At 32.9% G+C, this 24,355-nt stretch overlaps 1 protein-coding gene and 1 long non-coding RNA gene across 6 annotated transcripts in view; one reads left to right on the forward strand and one right to left on the reverse strand.

Moving 5' to 3' along the window:
* Positions 1-24,355, forward strand: part of kalrnb (kalirin RhoGEF kinase b) — a 172,171-nt gene that overhangs the window by 134,000 nt on the left and 13,816 nt on the right. For 3 of the 5 annotated variants that reach the window (XM_087256077.1, NM_001327989.2, XM_087256078.1), the window contains 8 exon segments: positions 12,226-12,503; positions 15,157-15,270; positions 16,340-16,446; positions 16,967-17,033; positions 18,310-18,413; positions 20,046-20,115; positions 21,255-21,341; positions 21,423-21,515. In XM_087256077.1, coding sequence (XP_087112203.1) covers positions 12,226-12,503; positions 15,157-15,270; positions 16,340-16,446; positions 16,967-17,033; positions 18,310-18,413; positions 20,046-20,115; positions 21,255-21,341; positions 21,423-21,515 — 920 coding nt within the window. 5 annotated transcript variants of the gene reach the window in all.
* On the reverse strand, positions 3,368-5,808 carry LOC147843372 (uncharacterized). Its single transcript, XR_015493338.1, has 2 exons — positions 3,844-5,808; positions 3,368-3,509 (listed from the first exon to the last, which is right to left on the reverse strand). It is a non-coding gene; the product is annotated as an uncharacterized LOC147843372 (long non-coding RNA).

Consider the following 24,355-nt stretch of genomic DNA (forward strand, 5'->3'; position numbering starts at 1 on the left):
CAATGACGGTTTAAATCAGCTTCTCCAGCCTCTGTGTTTATGAATGAGCTAGGCAGATGTTTAGCGGCTGTTCCGTCGAATTTAACCATATTTGCTTTCGCCCAGTTCAGCACAATTTTGATCGAAGGTGTTTTCATCCATCTTTAGAAGTGGTCAAATAGGACAAGTTTAAAAGGTTTCACTCTCTCACACATGTACTTAGCATTGTCCACCTATGAACGGATCGACAAAAATGCATCTTAAAACCATATGTAAACAGGGCTTGACTAAATACTTCAGTCAGCCGCTCTAATAACTTCACTGTAAAAAATGTTTTTTTCTTTTTTCTTTTTTTCTTTTCACAATTCCTTCATGTTATTCCAACAAAAATCTTTAGGTTAAATTAAGTTAACTTAATCTTATATATAAATTGAAGTGGATTGAACATAAAACAATAAGGTTGTCTCATTTAAAACTTAAGAATTGTGTTGTTTCAACTTATTTTGAATAAGTAGTTTCAATAAGCAGCAAAAGTCACTTTTGGGTGTTGATGGAAACTTGCTTAATTTGCATTTGTTGTTGTTGTTTGTGTTTTTTTGTTTGTTTTTTTCTTTGAAAAAATTAAATTCTTGTTACGATGGAAACTTGACAAATAAATGCTTACATAGAGTAAACAAATTTTAAGTAGCTGTATACAGTTAAAGCGTGAGACAATCCATAAACTGATGTTGCAAAATGAAGATGTATGAAAGTAGATGTTGCAGATGAAGGTTAAGCATGTGCATTGGTTAAAACAAAACTGTATTTGTTCCATACACATGCATACCAAACCAGAAGAGCCAGATCAAACCGGAATGTTTGGTGTATATGCTGTGAGTGCTATAGAAATGGCAATTTCTGGTCAACCAATCGCTTCCATCTATTACAATTCGAATTTTTTTCTCCATTTTCTGTTGAACAGAGAGATTTGTTCTGCAAATTTCTAAACATAATAGTTTTAATAACTAATGTCTAGTAACTAGTAGTCTAGTATTTAAAGGAAATAATATTTTACTAGATGTTTTTAAGACACTTCTATACAGCTTAAAGTGACATTTAAAGGCTTAACTGGGTTAGTTAGGTTAACTAGGCAGGTTAGAGTAATTAGGCAAGTTATTGTATAACGATGTTTGTTCTGTACAGTATCAGAAAAAATAGCTTAAATGGGTTAATATTTTGTCCTTAAAATGGTGTTTAAAAAAATGCAAAACTGCTTTTATTCTTGCCTAAATAAAACAAATAAGACTTTTTCCAGAAGAAAACATATTATCAGACATACTGTGAAAATTTCCTTGCTCTTTTAAACATAATTTGAGAAATATTTAAAAAAGAAAAACTTTTCAAAGCGGGGTTAATAACTTTGACTTTACCTGCATATATATATATATATATATATATATATATATATATATATATATATATATATATATATATATATATATATACATGTGTATATACAGTTAAAGTTAATTAATTAACCTAGTTAAGCCTTTAAATGTCTCTTTAAGCTTAAGAATATCTAGTATAATATTATTACTGTCACCATAGCAAAGATAAAAATAAATCAGTTATTAGAAATGAGTTAATAAAACTTTTATGTTTAGAAATGTGTTAAAAAAAATCTTCTTTCTGTTAAACAGAAATTGGGGAAAAATTTAACGGCGAGTCTAATAATTCAGGGGGGCTAAAAATTCTCTCTTCAACTGTATATACTGTACACACATACAAACATATAAACAACATACATAAAATACACACATACAAACATATAAACAACATACATAAAATACACACATACAAACATATAAACAACATACATAAAATACACACATACAAACATATAAACAACATACATAAAATACACACATACAAACATATAAACAACATACATAAAATACACACATACAAACATATAAACAACATACATAAAATACACACATACAAACATATAAACAACATACATAAAATACACACATACAAACATATAAACAACATACATAAAATACACACATACAAACATATAAACAACATACATAAAATACACACATACAAACATATAAACAACATACATAAAATACACACATACAAACATATGAACAACATACATAAAATACACATATTTGATATACTATTCTGTCCTTATGCAATTTTACAGAAGTACGTTTTTATTGAAGTCTTTTTACTTTTTATTAAAGTCTTTATTTTTTATTTTTATACTTTTATTTTTTGATTCTTTATGAATGTAATGGGGACATTTTTACGTGTGTGTGTGTGTGTTCTTGAAACTGTTAAAGTGGGGATGGAGATCTTGTGATAAAGGCACACCCTCTCAAAAATGGGCCACTGCAGCATGCAGACGTAGCTGATTCAGAATTCACACACGCAAATACACAAACACACACACACACACACACACACACACACACCGACACACATACACACACAAGTGAAATACATTTAATAGTACATTGTCTGTTTTGGAAGAGCTGAAGAACAGTGACTCTTGTTTTTTCTATCTCTATCTCTAGTCTTGTATGAGGATAACATTATATATTTGCATACTGGTTTCAGCAGTATCTTCCTGTATCCCTTTGAATGCTTGTGTGTGTGTGTGTGTGTTGGAGTGTGTGTCCCTCAGTGGCCCCTGGCACCGCCCCCACCCCTCCCCTTTATTGTGAAGAGTCGCGCTGAACTTCTAGCTGAGCTTCAGTATTACAGAGGACAGAGTCAAAGTGTCCTCCTCCTCCTCGAGATCAGTCCTTGTCTTTAATTTCTCCTCTGTCTCTCACCGGTCTCTGGACACACATGAGACGGTGAGCGGGCAGCATGCGGAGCTGGAGGTCGTGTTGTTCTTCTGGAGTTTGTCTCAGTTGGATTATAAGGAAGATTTGCTGTTGCGACGGCGCAGGTGCGTAACTCTACTCTGGGGTTTGTTTGTGGACTCTATGCAGATGCGATCAGTTGGGTTTTTATTTTCGCAGCATGTGTGTCTGTTCGTGTCGCGCTGTGGGAGTTTGGGGTCTGGGTTAATCGTTGTAATTGAGTTATGTGGAAATCTTTTTATCTGAACTATGGTATTTCATGTAACGGTTCACTGACCTGATTCCTGAAGATCTCAGATGAGCTCAAGGGTGTTTCGGGTGACTCAGCTGATGATTATTTACAGGGTTTTGTGCTTGATATTTTTTTCGTTTGTCAGTTTAGAGGTTATTCTATGGGAAGCAAGCATTTATATTGTACAGTAGCTGCGCAATTTAAGGTATTTTTCTGTATTAGATGTGTTGCAGTAGAATTTTTAAGTGTCTGTTTGCTTCCCATTTAAATGAGCTAAAACAGCACAATTATTGAGTTTTTTTGTGACAACTTCATTATGTTGTTTAATCTACTTAAATTTGAAAAAAAAAAAAAATATATATATATATATATATATATTTCAAACAAAAATAGAGTTCAAACTTCTATTTAATTAGTTCAAACTTCCCTAAAATGAGCTGAAACAACACAATCATTGAGTTTTTTTGTCAACTTCATTGCTTTATGTTCAGTCCACTTAAATTTGTAAGAAATACTTAAATGTGTTCGGATTTCCCTTTTAAAACAAGCTGAAACAACATAATTATTGAGTTTTTTTCCGAAAACTTTATTATTTTATGTTCAATCCACTTGAATTTGTAAAAAAAATCTATTAGTTCAAACTTCCTGTTTAAAATAAGCTGAAACAACACAATAATCGAGTTTTTTGTGACAAGTTAATTGATTTAGGTGTAATCCAATTAAAATTTTAAATAAAATTATTTAAACTTGTTCGAATTTCCATTTTAAAACGAGCTGAAACAACACAATCATTGAGTTTTTTTGTCAACTTAATTGTTTTGTGTTCAGTCCACATAAAATTGTAAGAACTATTTAAATTTGTTAAAATTTCCCATTAAAAATGAGCTGAAACAGCATAATTGGTCAGTTTTTTTTCAGTACTTAATTATTTTATGTTCAGTCCACTTGAATTTGAAAAAAAAAATCTATTCGTTCAAGCTTCCTGTTTAAAAATGAGCTGAATCAACATAATTGTTGCGTTTTTTTGCAAAATATTAAGTGTTTCCATTTTGTTTTCCCAACACACATCGATTGTGTAGAACCCAGCATTTTTTTTACCGTGGTGTTGTTGTTGTCACAGAAACACTTTTCTTTATAATCTTAAAATTGACATTTTTAATTCTGAATGATTTACTGTAACCTCATGTATTGGTTCCAGTTATATTATAGACTTTTTAAAACCCCCAAACAGTTCATTTAATTAGTGTTATACTGTATCATCGTTTGTTATGCATGAATAGGTATCTTAAATTTACATTCTACCCCTTTTTGTTGTATATTTTGGCAGATTAAGGCATAATTGATGACCGTGCAGTGTGCGTGGTGTATGACTGTATGTGTAACGGGTGTGAGAGCGATACTGGCCCCTCATGCTTCTCTGTTTTCCTGTAACCTAATTTCTCCATCAACAAACCAATGTGTCTCCCGTTCTCTCCGCTTTGAAGCTCAAATCAAGTTCCCATCTCTGTTTGATCATTTCTTACGCTTTTCTCTTTTTTTGCTTGAAGAATGACACTCGCTTTGAAGATTCTGTTCATTTTGACTTTTAGTGGTTCGGTTTTTTAATTAATATCAGGGGTCTTTGGTAGAGTATCTGTCAGGATAGGGACTCCCTCAAACACTTATGCACTGTATAATGTGAATATTACTATATTCATATTTTACTATAAGTCTTACCTTATTTATTTATTTTTATTTATTATAAATGTTTCATTATTTTAAGAATAAGTACTGTTATCAGTAAATTGAAATAAAGTGTCTGCTTAATGATTAAATGTAGTAATCATTATTACTGTGCAGACTCACAAAGCGTCTATTTATGTTTGATATTTTTGTTATATTCTTTCAAAAAAATGCTGAGTTTTTGTAACCTAACCTCGCATTGGGTCAAATATGGACAAACCCAATCTTGGGTCAAAAATGTTTTATTTAAATTAAAAGGTCTTATGTTAGTCTTACGGATATCTATATCTATAACAATAACAAAATTAGCATTTATTAGATATAGGTTGCGTCCGAAATTGCCTACTTCTCAGTAGGTGCTGCATTTGAATTTAAATGTCCTACTCGACCATTAGAAAAGTATGTTCTATGCAGTATGAATGTGAGTAGTATGAATGGAACTCGGATATACTACATCCGCCATTTTGTGATCATCAAGTAACCTACCCGCACCAGTTGCGTCGATTTACTCACATTCATAAATTCTCTCATGGTGCATCATGATATAGTGTAGCATCCATCGGATGAGCACTTCAAAATCTCGCTGGAAGTAGTAGGTCGCCCGAGTACTTCTCGCATACTGTTTCTGAAAACTATAAATTTGGACATACTTGGACGCAGCCATGAACATCAAAATCTTGCAGAGTTTGTCTCTTCCACTTAAATAAATCAACAATTTTTGTGACATTACCTCATACTTCAGTTTCATATTAAATCTTTTGACCAATCAAATGCTCTCTAGTATCAAACTTGCCCCGCCCACCTTCAAGATGTTTTTTATTTACTTTTCACTTGTTGCGCTTCCGCTCAACCACTGTCACTGGCAGAGCTGTGATATAAACGAAACACTACTGGCTGCTTTTAAAAGGGGCGGAGCTACCCTATGTCCCGCCCTGTCTTCTAGTTTCAGTTGACATTAGGTCAATTATCAAATAAAAAATGCTCGGTACCTTTAATTAAAATAATCAACCCAACATTGTGTCTGTCTATATTTGACCAAACATTGGGTCATGAAAAACAATAATTTTAATTTTTTTTTTGTGTATAAGTAATGATCACAGTTAAAATTTAAATATTATATCTTAAGATATTTGCATGTTATGTATTATATATATGCACTGTAGTATCACTAAAAACAGCTTAAGTCACGTTTGTTAGTTCATTAACAGTTATTCAGTCATGTTGTTTTTGTTCTGAACAGCATGTTAATTCAGCAACTTGTGCACATGGGCGTGGGTGACTGTTTGTTTCAGCTGATACTGAGAGAAATGTAAAAGGTAGCAGTTTGAGGATCAGTTTGTCTGTTTCTGCGGCTGGAATGTTTCACTGTCGGGCGCCTGCTTTAAAGACAGCAGTGAAACTGGAGGAAATAAAGCGTAGCTCTAACAAAGGGGCATTATCTGGACATGTGGTCTCTGTGGATCCGCCCTGAGGCTCGAGCTCATCTGATTGGTGAGCACCTGGAGGGAGTGCTGGCGGGACAGTTTCAGTCCTGCATGGGGGTCAATGGCTCTTTGAAGAGATACGTATCAAGGAAATGACCTTTGTCCTATTCTCACCCCATGAGAAGTGACTTACTTACGCAATATGTGCAGCAGCGCTCAGTTAATGATCTGCACTCAAGCAGACGGGTTAGTTATTCCGGCCCATCCTCTAAGGATCAAACGTATTTTTGGTTATTTGTTACTCACAGCACTGGAGTTAAGGGGCACGGGGAATCATTTCGGCTGTTTGCTCACATCTTAAAAACAAACATTAAACACATTTACAGTCATACATTTAGAATGAAAACCCAGCAGTCGGCGTACTGGTGGGTTTAAAAGTAAAAACTGTAAGAGCGTAATTTAGTTAAAGCACTTACAGGAATTCCTCACAGGGAAAAGGGTTATTTGAGCTGCAAAGTTGTCCAAATGTTGTCTGTGTGAATCATTTTCAAGGTGGACGAATTTCTGTTCTGTTTACGTGTTCTGATGTAGTTTTGATGTAGAGCTCATCATATACAGTATGGTGCAGTGCATTGGTAGGGAACCACATGTGGCTCTTTGACCAAATATACGTGGCTCTTCAGCTGTCTCCCTTCAATAATATTGTACAGTTTAAAAAATTATAACCATCACTTGAAATCAGTTTGCTATTGAAAATACAATTACAATTCCCTCTTTATTGTAATTTTTTATGCAAAATGAATAAAAACTCAGTTTGCAGTAAAAGCAAGTTTGACCAGTGCACACGTGCGTTGCTGTGGATAACCTTAAATTGCAACACCAATAAACTGCAAACAACTTGCGTTTCTGGTTACCATTGAAACGCAAGTTGTTTGCCCTTTATTTTCTCAATAATTGTAAAACATGATTTTTGTTCTTTTAAACTAGCCATTGTTGCTGTATACTGTGTAATTTTTTATTGTAGTAAAATGTTTATTTTAAATTGTGTAGCCTTTTAGAAAAACGGAAGAGGTTATTTATCAGAAATTTAAATAATTTGTCTTTTCTTCATTCATTGACTTGTTCAACGTGATGCTTTATTTATGTTTACTTTTGAGTTGTGCATGGACATACAAAATAAAAAAAATTTATATAAATAAAGTTGAGGTTTAAACCTGTATTATTTATAGTGGTAGAGATATATACACATAAACACTACCGGTCAAAAGTTTGGGGTCAATTTTTTTATTGTTAATTTTATTCAATAATTTAAATACATTTTTCTGTTCATTAAGACCAGGGGTCACCAATCTCGGTCCAGGAAGGCCAGTGTCCCTGCAGGGTTTAGCTCCAACTTGCCTCAACACACTTGGGTGGATGTTTCAAGTATACCTAGTTAGACCTTGATTAGCTTGTTTGATAAGGGTTGGAGGTAAAATTTGCAGAACACCGGCCCTCCAGGAACCAGTTTGGTGATGTCTGATCAAGACGATATTTATTAAATACATTTTATATATATATATATATATATATATATATATATATATATATATATATATATATATATTTATTTATTTTTTAATGTTTTTATCAAATATTAATTTATTACTATTAATATTATTATTAGACTGATTTCTGAAGGATCATATGACTAAAGATTTAAGTAATGAAGCTAAAAATTATTCTTTAAAATCACCCGAATAAATTATTAAACTAAATTATAAAATACTGTTAGACAGTTGTTTTATAGTGCAATAACACTTTTCACAATATTACAGTTTAATTTAAAATTTTATTTTAAAACATTTAAAAATCCTACTGACCCATAAACCTTTGTCCTGTAGTGTATATACCCCAATGGCTCTTTTCTGAATTTGGATGGCTCTTTGCTAAAAAAAAAAAAAAAAAAAAAAGTGTTCTTTTAAAATCAAGACGTATTGTGTCGTGCCATACTGTACATCTAGAGTCATTTAAAACATCAATCAGAATCAGTAAAAGAAAATAGCAAAAATTGTAATAATGGTAAATATTATTACTAGTATCATTTAAAGAAAAGTTATTTACTTCAATGTATTCTAAAATGTCATTTATTTATTTATTTATTACTATTTTGCTAAATAATTTATTCATTTTCCTTCGGCTTGATCCTTTTTTTAGCAGGGTTTGCCACAGTGGAATGAAGCGCCATCTATTTCAGCAAATGTTGTACGCAGTGTATGCCTTTTCAGCTGCAACCCAGCTCTGGGAAACACCCATACACTCAAATTCTCTCTCTCACACACACACATTCATACAATGACCAATTTAGTTCAATTCACCTAAAGCGCAGTCTTTTGGATTGTGGGGGAAACTGGAGCACCTGGAGGCAACTCGCACGAACAGGGGAAGAACATGCAAACACCATACAGAAATGCCATCTGGCTTAGCCAGGACTCGAACCAGCGACCTTCTTGCTGTGAGACGACAGTGCTAACTAATGAGCCACCATGCCACACTCATAATCAAACTTGCGTTTGTGTTATTTTTGGTATTTAATTAATTCATTTTTTTCCACTCACACATTTGATATTCATAATTTCATATTTGCATCCTACAGAGAAATTTACATCACAAACCGTGGGTGGTCAGCTGTACTGTTCTTTTACAGAAACCTTTCCACCTAGTTATGTAACGTCCATGTGCATTTGTGGTATCCTGGATACCAAGTGAAAGTAACTGGGTCTGATTCTTTCACCAGTCGCAAAAGATATGACATATCTTTACACAGACAACACTGATAAGCATTTACACCAGTCTCAAGCTGGTACACACTACGAATAAATGCTTGTACTTATACATGGTATAATCTTTAAATAGTTTAAATGATGACTATAGATGTAATCTAAGGGTTAATGAAAAAAATGTCCACATGCTGTAAACTCTTCCTCATGCTCTTTTCTTTGGTTTTGATGCCCTGCTACGTGTAGTCCCCAAACACCTTTATGCTCAGATCAGGTCAAGCTGGTTTTTTCACTTCATAATTGCGACCGTCATCGGCACACCAACCACCAGCCTATAGACCAGGCATTACTTTTGCTTTCAGCTCAGTAAGGAAGCTGATGTCTAACACTGCACTCAAGTTTCTTTCTGCTGTTGGCTTTGATTCTGTCTATTTTTTGGCTTTGACATTTCTTCAATGATGTAAGATCATATATTCTCTTTTTTCTGAGGTTATAGATTGTTACACGGTGAAGGTTTTAAACATGTTTGTCTGTATTTGTTGTCTGTTATTTCCATTGTAGGATTTCATTCATTTATAATGTTTTATGGGCAGTATAATGAGGATCATAATGCTGTTTCTTGAGATTAATTTATAATGTTTTTATGGACACCATAATGCAGTTTTATTTTAGATTTATAGGTAAATAGAAAGTTTAAAAGTGTAATTTGAAGACTATTTTAGCAACAATATAAAATTCTTTGGTGTCATTCAATGTTATGATCATAAACTAAAACTAAATCTGTGAAAAATACAGAATTAAACATTTACTTTAAAAAAATACAACATTAAAGTCAGCATAACTTTAATTAATTAACTTTAACCAACTGTTAAGGCTGGTTTATACTTCTGCGTCAAGTGATTAATGTGACCCACGACGTAAACCTTGCACATAGCCATGCATTTATACTTCTACGTGCTGTTTGTGTTGCTCTGCAATAACACTTCTGTAACACTAGCTGGCAGTAAGTTATGTTATATTCCTTTGTATCAAGTTTCATCGTGTTTTTTCTGAATGCTACCTTAATGTACAAGTTGCTAAAACTCGCTTATTTAGAGGCAGGAACCGGCAGACGTGCAACAACTTAAATCATAAGGTAAACACAAAACTGAATTTTTCATCTGAAACTCCTTCCCGGGACTCAACACTTGTGTAAGAGTTGAAATATTGCAAATATTCTGATATCTTTGACAATTCAAAACATGAGCTGAAAACAGAGACTGGTAGCTTCACAACCCAGCAAGGGGGAATGCGGGAAAAACCATTTCCTGCTGCATTTGCATCTGAGTATGCTGAAACTCAGCTTCATCCCCCCATCTCACACATATGGTCATTTAATGTTCTAGATTAACCAAACTGACTTTAATTATCATGTTTGATATCATTTGAAATGTCTCAGTGCGATTGGTACAATGGTCTCATTCTCTCAGAAATAGACATAATCAGAACAATAAATATATAACTTCAGGCATCTTTTGAACCACTGTGAGGGGTGTGACTTTTACACTAAGTGTGACTTTCCCTTGTGTTATTCACACCCCCTTCCTTGAGGGAATTCTTGGATTATTTAAGGTAAGGGTTGAGAAAGACTCAGCGTGATTCTGCCTACCCAGATCAGCCCATAACATGGAGCCTAGGCTCCACGTTATGTAAAATTTACACGTTATGTAAAAGGTCAGGTATGCATCTTTTCATCTTGGATTTATCTTTGATAATTTGATGTTTTGTATTGATCATTTATGAATTGACTGATTGAATTGGCATAATACATTTACCTGACTAATAAATTGTAATGTTTGACCATATTTTGCTCACTCTGTAATTATTAATTCAAGTAGATTACGCTGTATCCTTGTTTCCGCACGTCTTGCGTCAGGTCAGTAGACGGACTAAAATCCAATTGAGATGGAGCATTGGGCACACTAATTGTGTTTTAGCGATCCGGCTGACTCTCGTCAACAAGGTGTTGCACGACTAACCTAGATTGGGTACCCGACCTTTGTTTGAAGGTAATACTATTCTGAATTAAGTTCATATGGGAAACCATGGGCTTGGTGAAAACCAAAGTTACTTTAGAGTCCAGTAGTCGGGTACATTTATATTAATGCCCTAACCTCTAATTAGAAATGATGATTGTCTTAACTCAAAGGTGTACATCTAAGCGGGACTAACTAAAGTATTTTAGAACGAGCGCGCTGGTAGCGGCCATCTAAAGTATTAGTCAATTTACCTCTGTTTAATATTCAAGACTGACCGGAGTTTGACCGTGAGGGACGCCTTCGGCCGAGGCGATCTCTCTGAGCGACATGAGCAACCGAATGGACGAATGTAATAGTTACTAGTGAAGACAAAAAGTTCAAACATTTATCTAAATTACATATTGATATAATCTTCTTAATGTTTTATGATTGGAGTCAGATAAAACAAGTATAAATATATTAATATTCTAAACCACCTCATATTAAAATTGGAGTCAGATATGAGCTGAGTTTAATATAAATCAACATTGTTCACTGGAAAGACCGAACATGCAGTGAACCTTCATCCACCAGTGGACACCGGCATTGGGCCAACTGGGTGGACCCTACACTTGTAAACACTTGCTCCATCGGGCCAGCAGCTCTCGGCACCGCCCACAGTTGCCACAAATACCAAGCCGACCAATCACAGCTTGTGCTACACATTGCGACATGTAGTATACAGTACATTTTTGAGAGATCTGCGTTAACGTCAGCCACGGCGAGGACATTTTCTTCGTATAAATCAGCCTTTAGTTTGCTGCAAGTGAAAGATGAAAGTTGGAGTCCAAAAATAAAACCCAGCCCACTATCGTTATACTAAAATAAAAGTCTGCAGACTTCCACTTCACACAGACTTTACCAAGTTATTTTATTATGATTATGCTAACTATTTTTTCTGGAAATGATATTCTGTGAGGAAGTGAAGCATCAGTAGAGCTGCATTTATTTGCAAGATGTTTATTTTTGTTACAATTAAGAAGTTAAGTTGATATAACAAATATTTGCTTGAAAATGTAAAAAAAAGAAGCATTTATTGGAAATCTTTTGTAACATTATAAATGTACCACATATAAATAACTTAAATGTAAGGCATCATCACTAAATAAACATAGTAATTAAAAAAAAAAAAACTTCTTAATCTTATGAACATCTCATTCACCATTTTTTCCTTTTTTGTGTGTTTAACAGAAAACTATCCAGTGGGAAGTTCAGAGGTCAAATCTGAATCGGCCGCATCACTTCAGCCTCAGACATCGGTGACCTCTCTGCCGACCGGTTCTCCAGGACCCAAACGCTCTGGTACAACTGGAAACACATTAAAAAAATGGCTCACCAGTCCTGTGCGACGTCTCAGCCACGGCAAGGGTGACAACGCTAACGCCAAAAAACCCAACAACAAGCAACGCAAAAGAGACGGGCGTAAGAGTGTTGAATTGGGCCCGCATCACCAGGACAGCACTGAAGAGGTACAAAAATATCCATTGACCAGAAAGAGCAAAATTCCTTTGCGTGACGGCAGTGTTTCAACATTCCTGCTTTGTCACATACTAAAGTATGCTTAAAATATTCTCTAATATGTTGTCACACCTAACAGATTTTAAACTAGTGACTAATGTTATGAATGGTATGTACTGTAAATTGTAGGATTTTCATTTTATACTTCAATAAGGGTAAAATATAAAAAAACATTTAAAAATAAAAGCAGATAAAATTGGGATGCACTGAAATGAAAATCCAGGACTGAAACCGAAAATTCTTTGTAATATTTATTTATTATTTTATTTTAAATCCATTCAGCCAATCTCCGAGTCTGGCTGGAGCACTTTTAGCTTAGCTTAGCATAGATCATTGAATCAGATTAGACCATTAGCGTCTCACTCAAAAATCACCTAAGAGTTTCAAAAATGTTCCTGTTTAAAGCTTGTGTAATATCACTGCACCTGCTGTAGGCATGGTTCAACAGCAGTTCTTTGATTATTACGCTGGAATGAGAGTATATTTCCTAGCCATAGAAAATAGTAACTTTTCATTTTTAGTCTTAGCACATGTATCTACAGTCTTAGCAGATGTATCTACAGGAGAGTTGATCTTTAAATAAAAAAATTCTTTGTACATTTTTGAGCATGATGCTAATGCTCTAATCCGATTAAATGATCTATGCTAAGCTAAGCTAAAAGTGATCTGGAGATTCAAAAATGGTAAAACTCGACCGTTTAACCATAGAGGAGGTGTGAAATTAAGCCTTTTTTTAAGTGAAGTGCTGTTTTAAATTATATAAAGTCATTTTGTTACACTTTTTAAATGTGACTCAAGTTAAATTGTGTTAAATATACAGATTTAAAAAGCAGGAGCCAATAAAATAACCTTTTTTTTTTTTTTTTTTACAGTAAATTGTTATTGATAGTGAATGATTCAAAACACTTTATTTTACCAGCATTGCCATGACAACACAGCACTGTTATTGCAAGCAGCAGGAACAACTACATGTATACTACACAGAAATGTCCTGTCGGTGTTATTTGAGTGGACTTGAATGCTTTTCTGGTGAGCTTATGCGGTTTGTATAGACAAGTATGCAGGTGCATCAGGTATCCATAGAGCAGAATATTGTGCAGTTATGAACTATGACCTTGTAGGCAGGGGACAATAACCAGTTTCAAGGTTTACCGCGGTTTGTAAAAGTCAAGGTTTTAAAAACGCACAATTTGTAAATTGTTATACCGTTTCTAAGGTATGTGTACGATTTTCTTTTTTTTTACTGTTTTTTTTTTTGGTTTTGTTTGTTGTTTGTTTGTTTGTTTTTTACAAATAGTTTTTTTGGTTTTTAGGGCAACAATATCCACACCAAATGCTACTGGTCAGCCCACAATTCAAAAAACATTTGAAAAACAAATCACTTAAGCCCCGTCATCCAAGCTTGCTACAGACCAGAGCAGTATTATATTATATCCAAAGAAAAGAAAGATATCCAAAATATATGCAATGTTTCTTAAAATAAAATATATTGTGTTTAATGTGGGAAAAAAGATGACTTTTTTACCCAGACCTTTAATAAGAACATATTTTCGAGCGGTACTTACAATACTGTGATACCATGAAACCATGATATTTTTGTCCAGGGTTATCTTACCATCAGAATCTTAAACCGGCCCATACCTATGGCCTTGACACACCTGCAAAGTAGTTTATGGTACACTCCATTGCTATTGCGATTTCATCAGCACATCAACAAACCACACTTGCACAGCCAAAGCCATTGAAATCAATGGGTTTCATAGCGCATTGCTTTCCATTTCCAGTGTGAAAGCCATGTAGTTCAGCGTAGCTTATTATTTTCAGCTCATATTTTGCCATTTTTCTCTTCTGCTAAATACAGAAAAAGCCTTCAAATATTCGATGCATCACTATAATAAATTGAAAATGATTATACATTTATTATAATAAATTAAATACAAATACAAGTCTTCCTGATTACATAGACGCATATACACAAGTGTTGGGTTTCCTCATAGACGTAATAATTTTTACATCGTACATACTGTTTATTCTGTCTCTTGCTGTTTATTATATACTGAAGTAAACGTTTTTTTTTTTTTTTATTAAATGATAATAACTTTGCCACTTTCTAAATCAAATTAAAAACCTCAAGCTTATCAATATATTTCATGATCTGGGTCATTATTTAATACAGAACAATATTTAATCCAGAAAAACCCACGGCCTTTCTATCTCTGATAATTACTCTAATATGGATGACTTTATGGGAATTAATGGCACTTCTTAAAAACTAAAATAGCAAGTAGATCATTTTATAAAGTCAGAAAGGACTAGAAGATGTTTGGTAGACGTTTTACACTAGGAAGGAAATTAAATACGCTCCATTTGGGACATTTCATAAACAGTATTTATGAAAAAGATCTGCACAGATGAATATACTGTATTAAAACATTTGATGGATAAACACTCTCTTTGTCCTTTGTTTTTAAGACTAAGGCTACCCTAAATGTGGTCCATCAACATCCATGTTTGGGTGCATGTTATATGAGATGTTCGGCTGCTGTCATGAATCATAGATTTGTCTCAGTGTGATGTGTTCATGTTGTGTGTGTTTTTCCGCAGAGGGGAAGGCGAGGAACAAACAGCGGAGGAGAAGAAGAGGCTGAAGACGAGCCACACACTCCTCTGCCTCCACCCATGGAGATCATCAAGGACCCTTCCGCTCAGGAGGACAAGGTGAAACATTCACTTTCATTCATTTTTCATCCTTGTTTTCCTGCCCTTTTTACGCTCTGCGTCTCTCATCCTGTTTTTTAAAGAAGCAGTTCATCCAAAAGTTCAAATTCAAGAATTCATTTATTACTTTTTTGTTAGTCAAACTACTCTGAGCCACAATACTTTGTAGCTTGTGATCTTAGTTGTTAATATTACAATAATTGAAAAACTTGTCTGATGCTGGTTAATGGTAGAATGAAATGCAGATATATGTCACCTTTTTAGTAGGTTTTTGGCTTTGATTGGCTTTAGCATTTAGTACCGGGTGAGATTGTTTTGGTCCGTTTTTCAATTAAATTAAATATCTCCATGTTTTTGGTTTTCTGGTGTCATTTATTGGTCAAATTGTATAAAAAACAGTTATTTGGTCTTGATTATTGTTCACTTGACCTAGGCAAACAAATAATCTCTAAAAATATAAATGTACAGTTGAATACAAAATTATTAGCTCTCCTGTAAAATTTTTATTAGTTTTTTATTGTACAAATTATAAGTACAAATGACATTGCTTTTACAGAATTTATAAATGTATGTATATATATATATATATATATATATATATATATATATATATATATATATATATATATATATATATATATATATATATATATATATACATACAGTTAAAGTCAGAATTATTAGCCCCCCTTACATTTTTTTTCTTTTTTAAATATTTCCCAAATGATGTTTAACAGAGCAAGGAATTTTTTACAGTATGTCTTATAATATTTTTTCTTCTTGAGAAAGTCCTATTTGTTTTATTTCGGCTGAAATAAAAGCTATTTTTTTATTTTTATATATAAAAAAAAAAAATATTGGTATAAAAGTGTCCTGAAAAATATCTACTCAAAAATTATTTACTGTCATCATGACAAAGATAAACTAAATCAGTCATTAGAAATTAGGCGGGTAATTCTGACTTCAACTTTATATTCAGATAAACAAAGCAAAAAAATTTGGTGAGTGTGTTTCATTTGGATTTATTTTTTAGTATGCTTTGATCTTTTTCTCTTTCTTCGTGTTTCAGACTCCAGAGCCCGGCTCTTTCCCAGTGCTGGGCAGCGACACGCCATCTGATCAGACGCCCAGAGACCCAGAAACAGAGCAGAAGAACAAGGCCTTGAGAGGGCGAATGTAAGCCGCCGTCTGAACTGTGCATGAAGAGAAACAAATACCTACTTTACTATCCACTTGTTAAGTCTGACATGACACTTCACAGTTTCCAGGGCCAAAAGCGAAAAACAAATGCACAAATATAAAATACTATGTACTGTCATCACAGCAAAGACAAAATAAATTAGTCATTAGAAATGAATTATTAAAACTATTGCTTTATGTTTAAAGATGTGTTTTGCTGTCCGTAATACATCATTTGGGAAATAGAAATAAAGAATAAAAAATATCATAAGAGGGCTAATCATTTTGCATTTAACTCCATGTTTTCAATTCCAGGAATATTTTGAGCCTCACAGTTACAAGTATTTACATTTTGCATATATTTAAAATAAAGTTTAGCCATAAAAACACACCATACAGAAGAAGAGACTTTGACGTGGACACGGTTTTGCATACGTCACACTTTAACAAAGCCGATATTTAGCAGGAACATAAGGATAGTGTATTGTGATATCTCTCACATCTCTCCTGTCCGCAGGTTTGTGTTAAATGAAATGGTGCAGACGGAGAGGGACTATGTGAAGGATCTGGGAGTCACCGTTGAGGTACGGGATGTATAACAACTGAATCATTCAGCATGTGTTATTGGTGTCAACTTACACATTTAATTAAGATGTGATTTTCAACCATGATTCAGCAAATTTTTAACATCTGTGCTACTGTCTGTGTTACCATTCAAAACAAACGATTTGCATTCATGTACAAAAGATATTATCACAAGCATCTGAAGGACAAAGAGCATCAGCTGATCAGACTGGCTCAATTCAGTGTTATTTTAGTATTTATATGCTATTATAAAATGAAGTAGTCATTATATATATATATATATATATATATATATATATATATATATATATATATATATATATATATATATATATATATTATTCTTTCATTTTTTTATTTAAATTTGAGCCATTGTTAAGTGTTTTGTGTTAGGTCAACTCATGAATTTTGATTAAAAATATATATTTTTTGCCAAGCATTTCTAATTATCTTTTGAAATTTAATTAAATTTTTTTTTATTTATCTTTTTCTTTTCTTACATTTCAAGTATTAAAACCTATTTTGTAGCTTTGGTTTTAGTAACATTGCAAAATGGTCAACCCAGGCTCATTATTGATACGTACCCCTATATACATTTCTGGAGATTGCGAAATACGTCCCAGGAGCTATGTTTTTTGCAGTTTTTGTTTTTGCAAATCCACCACAGGCCGCTGTGTACACTTTTTCAGATCTCAAATTTTTCTTGCGAGTGCCTTTTTTGCCTTCTGTTCTCACATAAATCCACCAGAGGCTGCTGTCGACTGACCAATTCACCCCACCCATCCCCGACCCTAAACCCAACGCATAGTGTTTTCAAAAGTACCGATTAACCAGCCCACCGCCTTCCCAAAACCCAACTAGCAGTGTTTTCAAAAGTAATCCAGAAAAGAAAAGCCCTCGCTGCCTCGCTGATTTTTACCACGTTTTCAGATCTTACCACATTTTCACCATGTTATATACTTGTTTATTGTTTTTTTATTACCTGCTTTCTGGAACCGTTCTTCGCCAGACCCAAACCCCGGCGTCGCGGTCAACTCCTCTGCGTCTCAAGAAGACAAAATAAAGACAAAATGCGGCCATACATAGCTCTGGCTACATAACTAGCGCTCTCCAGAAATGTATACGAGAGAACATTTTGACAATGAGCCTGTGTTGAAAGTTGTTATTGAAAAGCTTTTTACTGAACATATACAGTAAGTGCTACAGAGAGTCACTTGAGGAGGATTTCTTATATTAAGGGAAGTCTAAAATGTGTGTTTTCCTCCTTGTCCTCAGGGCTTTATGAGACGGATTGGGGAAAAAGGTGTTCCAGAGGACATGACGGGGAAGGATAAGATCGTATTTGGGAATATTCATCAAATCTACGACTGGCATAAAGAGTAAACCTCTTTTTCATTCATTTAGAAAGAGCTGTGGAAACTGAGTTGTTTTCTTTATTTTGCCTTTATCATAGCAAAGAAAACAAAACCGTAATTAAAATGTCATTAACTTTTTGTAACTATTGTATTACTGCTTTTATTGTTATTCATTACCATAAGGCAGTAATACTTTGGTATCATTAATATATTAACATAATAGTATTCATTAATATTTTATTAATAGTTATATATTAAATAAATGTAATATATTCCATACAGAAATCTTATTTATGGTAATTTATAAACAAATGTAAGATTATGGCTAATATAAAACAAAACTTAATGCTAGACTTTAACTCAATTCGATTCATCTTTATTTCTATAGCGCCTTTTATAATGTAATGATATAATAAGGAATTGAACACTCAGTATATTTTAATTGATTTATATTAAATAAGTACAAAGTACAAAAGTATTAACAAAGTACAAATAAAAAAACATTAATTGGATGCATTAATTAATCAAAAATGATATTTATTACCTCATAAATTATTTCTGTTTTAAATAAATGCTATTTTTGATCTCTATATTCATCAAAAAAATCCTGAAAATGCTTAACATTTTTGGAATATATATAAAGCAGCACGATTTTCTTTAATAATAGTGCAAATAACAACTTTAACAATGTTTATTGAGCACCAAATGAGCATATTTACAATTTTAATTGATCATTTAAAACGGAAGATTGAAATAATGGCTGGTGAATATTTAAATTATATTTTTACGTTAAAATATTTTATATACATATATATTTTAAATTGTAAAAAATTGTATATATTTAATGCTATATTTTATTCTATTTTTAATCTTCATTTATTGTACTATTTAATATTATATTTATTAATATAATAAAATGAAATTATTTATTTAAAACAAATAATATTAAAGAAATGTAAATATTAAATAAAACAGAAAAAAATATTAAAATGAAATGTTTTAGAATCATGAATAACAATTGCTAAAAAAGACTAACAAAATAGCTCAATATTATGATAAAAAATTATGATAATTAAATATATTAATAAATATTCTAATGTCCAGATATATACAAATATATCCTAAAATGATATCAATATTAAAACCTGACTACTGTTGACCAAACAATGTGACATAACATAACATTCGATAATGCTCCATTTTACATCATGACTGAAGGAGCTTTCTACATCCTCGACTGGACTGGACATGTACAGCCTTGATAAACAGATTTAATATGTTATTTTTCAGGTTTTGGATGATAATTTACAAACAGTTGATCAATCCCTAATTTTATTTCACACATATTGCACATCTGTACATACCACTTATGTGCATTAAGAGGCCGAGATGTGTACAGCCTTGATAAACATAATTAATATATTAAATATAAACCATCTTACCAGCTGATAAATTGACTAAACAATGTTATCACAATCGTTCACACTATATTTAAACAAGTGTCTCATTTTTAGTTGGTCATGTTTAATACCTGTGAAATAATCAGCATGCAAAACTTGTATGTAAAACATCCTGGTTGTGATGACCAAAGAAGGAAATGAACATGAGAGGAGTTTATACCTATGACTAAATGTTTTCCCTTCTTATCCAAAAAAGATTCTTCCTCTGTGAACTGGAGAAATGTCTGCAGGACCACGACAAGCTGGCCGAGCTGTTTATCAAGCATGTGAGTTCAGCACATTGATCTCTGTATAAATAGAACAAAGATTAAATAATAAATAATGCTTCAGAATGCAGCAGCACGAGTGGTCTTTAATGAACCTATAAGAACACATGTCACTCCGCTGCTCATCCGTTTGCACTGGCTGCCAGTTGCTGCTCGCATCAAATTTAAAGCTCTGATGTTTGCTTACAAAGCGACTTCTGGATTTGCTCCTTCTGATCTGCTCTCACTTCTGCAGATTTATGTGCCCTCCAGAAACTTGCGATCTCTGAATGAACGTTGCCTCGTGGTTCCATCCCAAAGAGGGAAGAAATCACTTTACCAAACTCTTGCATTCAATCTGCCCAGTTGGTGGAATGAACTCCCTAACTGCATCAGAACAGCAGAGTCACTCGCTGTCTTCAAGAAATGACTAAAAACTCAACTATTTAGTCTCCACTTTCCTTCCTAATCTGCAATTGCCTCTCTGGTTTTACCACTAACTGTATAAAAAAAAATTACTAATGTTTTGCTTCTTACACTTTACATACCTGAAACTTGCCAACAGCACTTATTCATTGTTGCTCTTATAGTTGTGTAAATTGCTTCCTTGTCCTCATTTGTAAGTCGCTTTGAATAAAAGCGTCTGCTAAATGACTAAATGTAAATGTAAATGAATAAACAGCGTGTTTTTGGTTTTCGGCAGAATCTAACAGTATATTGTGGTACAGAAATTCAATAAACAAATGTAAATTAAAACTCTATAGTCTTCATTGTATAATTAAACACTGATAATCTTTGTTAAAGTGAAATGTCATCTATCCAAATGGTTGAAATTCACTTAATCCTTCGATGTGACATTTTTAACGCAAAAATGAAAATTTCAGCACCATTTACTAACACTAAAGTTGTTCTAAACTTCTTTTTGTTAAACATAAAACAAGATAAGCAGCCACTGCTATACATAGTACTAACAAAATGTACTATGGAAGTCAATGGCTGTTTTTCCCCAACATTCTTCAGTATGTCTTCCTTTGTGTTCAACAGAAGTAACAAGTTGGGGATTTGTAAATCATGACAGAATTTTAGTTTTTTTTTTTTGTGAATTCTTCTTTTAGTGCTGTAGTAAACGTCATCTGTTTGTTTGTCTTCTTGTTCTCCAGGAGAGAAGATTACACATGTATGTCATCTACTGTCAGAATAAGCCCCGCTCTGAGTTTGTTGTGGCTGAGTATGATAAATACTTCGAGGTGAGTGTTATTATTTGAGGTCTCTTTTGGAATAAATGGCTCTGTTTGTTGAAGATGTTGCTGTTTTTTTTGTTTCGTTAGGGGGTGCAACAGGAGATCAACTCCAGACTTGCCATCAGTGATTACCTGATCAAGCCCATTCAGAGGATCACCAAATATCAGCTCTTGCTCAAGGTATCAGCCATACATTAACCACTACAGTACATACCATGTTAAACAGATTCCAGCAAAGACATAGAAGGTATAAATTAAGACAAATATATTTATTTTATGCAATTATATTCAGGGGTGCACAGAACGTTTTGGTCTGGATTGGTAAAGGAGTACTGAAGACATATTCATATAAAATTGGCGATTAAAATATACTTATAAATTGCACATATGTGACAAATATTTTAATACTTTTTGAAATCTTGTATTTTAAATATGTGATTTGCTTATATTTCTGTATGTAAGATTTCTGTTTGTGGTATGAAATGCTCTTGCGCTTTGGTTGGTGCGTTTCACTAGGCATTGAAATGAATAGATTTTGTAGCATGTTTGCAAGATGTTTGCAGAACTGTTGCAAATATAGGCTGAATTTAACCAAACACATTTAATGTAGTAATGTTCAACTTGTTTGTTTAAATTCAGCCCAAATAAATAGTTTGAACCCACTCACCTTAAAAAGAAAAATCGGTAACACTTTATAATAACTACACGATAGAAATCATTTATTAAGCATTAGCAAATAGTGAATTCATTATCTGTTAAGCATTAACTCTACATTAATAGAGTAATAGTGAGCTGTTTATAACTGCAGATACAAATGCTCTGTTCTGGACTTATAAGCACACATATTATGTGCCTAATAAATATACTTTCATACTTTATTAATTATTATTTTTTCATTAATAAATTAAGTAATGCATCTTTTACAAACCAGTTATTTGAAAAAAGTTGCTGGTTTTTAAAGATTATTCAGAATGCATAAGTATGATTAACAAACTATTTAAATCAAAATGTATATATGTATTATTATTCAGGTATATATAAATAGTTAATTTGTATGTTAGTAAATGCTTTATTTACTCAACTTCATGCAGTTTTGTGACCTAATCTAAAGTGAGGACTATTTACACTTTATAAATACCTTAGAAATAACAATGACAAAGTATGAAAGTACAATTTTTAAGCACTTCATAAATGTTCTTATAAGTCAAGAATAGAGCGTTCGTATCTGCAGTTATAAACTGCTTACTAATGTCTGTTATTCATTCATTCATTTTCTTTTCGGCTTAGTCCCTTTATTAATCTGGGGTCACCACAGCGAAATGAACCGCCTAACGTCTAGTAATGTAAAGTTAATGCTTAACAAATAATGAATTCCTGATTTGCTAATGCTTAACAAATGATTCATAGTGTGTAGTTATTCTAAAGTGTTACCGAAAAATCCATAATTTTGACCCATATACTATTTTTTTGGCCATTGCCAAAAAATATACCCATGCTATTATTGTGCTAAAAATCTTTATGAATATTGCCTCAGCTGCTGTTTTTTCACCACTGTCGTTTTATGTTTGTATATTTTGTTATTGATTAGAAGGCATGTAAAAATATGAATACATCTTTGTGTCAGCACCAAAACACAGAGAAAAGCTTATGTCAGCATCACACTTTTAGATGTTCAGCTGATTTGTAATAATAAGCCTCATTTACACGGTTGCTGCGGAATGAAGGAGTCTGTAACTATAAATGTTTCTCAGCGGGTTAGTATTAGCAGACAGTTATTATTTACAGTGGGATTTTCTCCAGCTCTTCTCCACTTAACTAATAAAATAAGAAGCGGAAAGTGTGTTTAAGAGAAGTGAATCATTTTCTCACTAAAGCTGCACAAATACTCTCTAGGGCGAGCCCTGAAGCAACAAACACACATTCATAAGTCACTCTGAATTGTGTCCCAGTTCAGTTTGTTATAGTTTGCGCAGTGCTCCTATTTTTATTTCAATTCAATTCAATTCAGCTTTATTTGTATAGCGCTTTTACAATGTAGATTGTGTCAAAGCAGCTTCACATAAATGGTCATAGTAACTGGAACAGTGTAGTTCAGTTTTTAGTGTTTAAGTTCAGTACAGTTCAGTTTAGCTCAGTTCAGTGTGATTTCGTTCTTTCTTTTGAAGGGATTGGAAACAATATGTCAATTGTGTTGCATATTTTTTCATTTTTTAAGAGTGTGACGGATATTTTAGCATAAAATAAACCTCAGCTACAACAAAGAGTTTTTTTAGGACCGCCTGTAAGATTCTCCTTATTGACCTTATTCTTCACGTATGAGCGGGTGCAGCCATTTGAATCTCTTTGGCTCGAGACTTACGCTGTCATTCACTTCTATTCATTTTTAGACATTAAAAACAGCAAGTTCTACTACTTGATGTTGCAACTTGATGTTTTCTTATAATATTATTCTGCTTTGTCTGTATGGTCATGAACAGACTTGTTTGTAGAGCTGTTTATCATTCTGCCGTTTAGTATTCTTAGTCATTTCTCCCTTTGGAAACTAAATTGGAAGTTCTAAAACAATCGGAAAAACAAGCGCACTTAAGCATTGTAGAATAAGATCAATATCAAAGCAATAAAAAAAACTGTCAATGCTATGTCATTACATTTTTGTGACTATCGTATTACTGCTTGTGTTATTATTCATTACTATACAGCAGTAATACTTTGGTATCATTAATATGTTAATATAACAGTATTTATTAGCATTTGCTTTATTAATAGTAATATATAAAATATACGTAATGTATTCCATATTGAAATCTTACTTATGGTAATATATAGACGTGTAAAATTAGAGCTCATATATATAAAAATATGTGTGCATATTATACAATATATATATATATATATATATATATATATATATATATATATATATATATATATATATATATATATATATATATATATATAGCCATGTGTTGCATTGGTATTGGTATTTAAAAGTAAAAAAATAAATAATAATAATTATTATT

Source organism: Danio rerio, chromosome 6, assembly GCF_052040795.2.
Source record: "Danio rerio strain M-AB ecotype USA chromosome 6, GRCz13ab, whole genome shotgun sequence".
Lineage (NCBI taxonomy): Eukaryota > Metazoa > Chordata > Actinopteri > Cypriniformes > Danionidae > Danio > Danio rerio.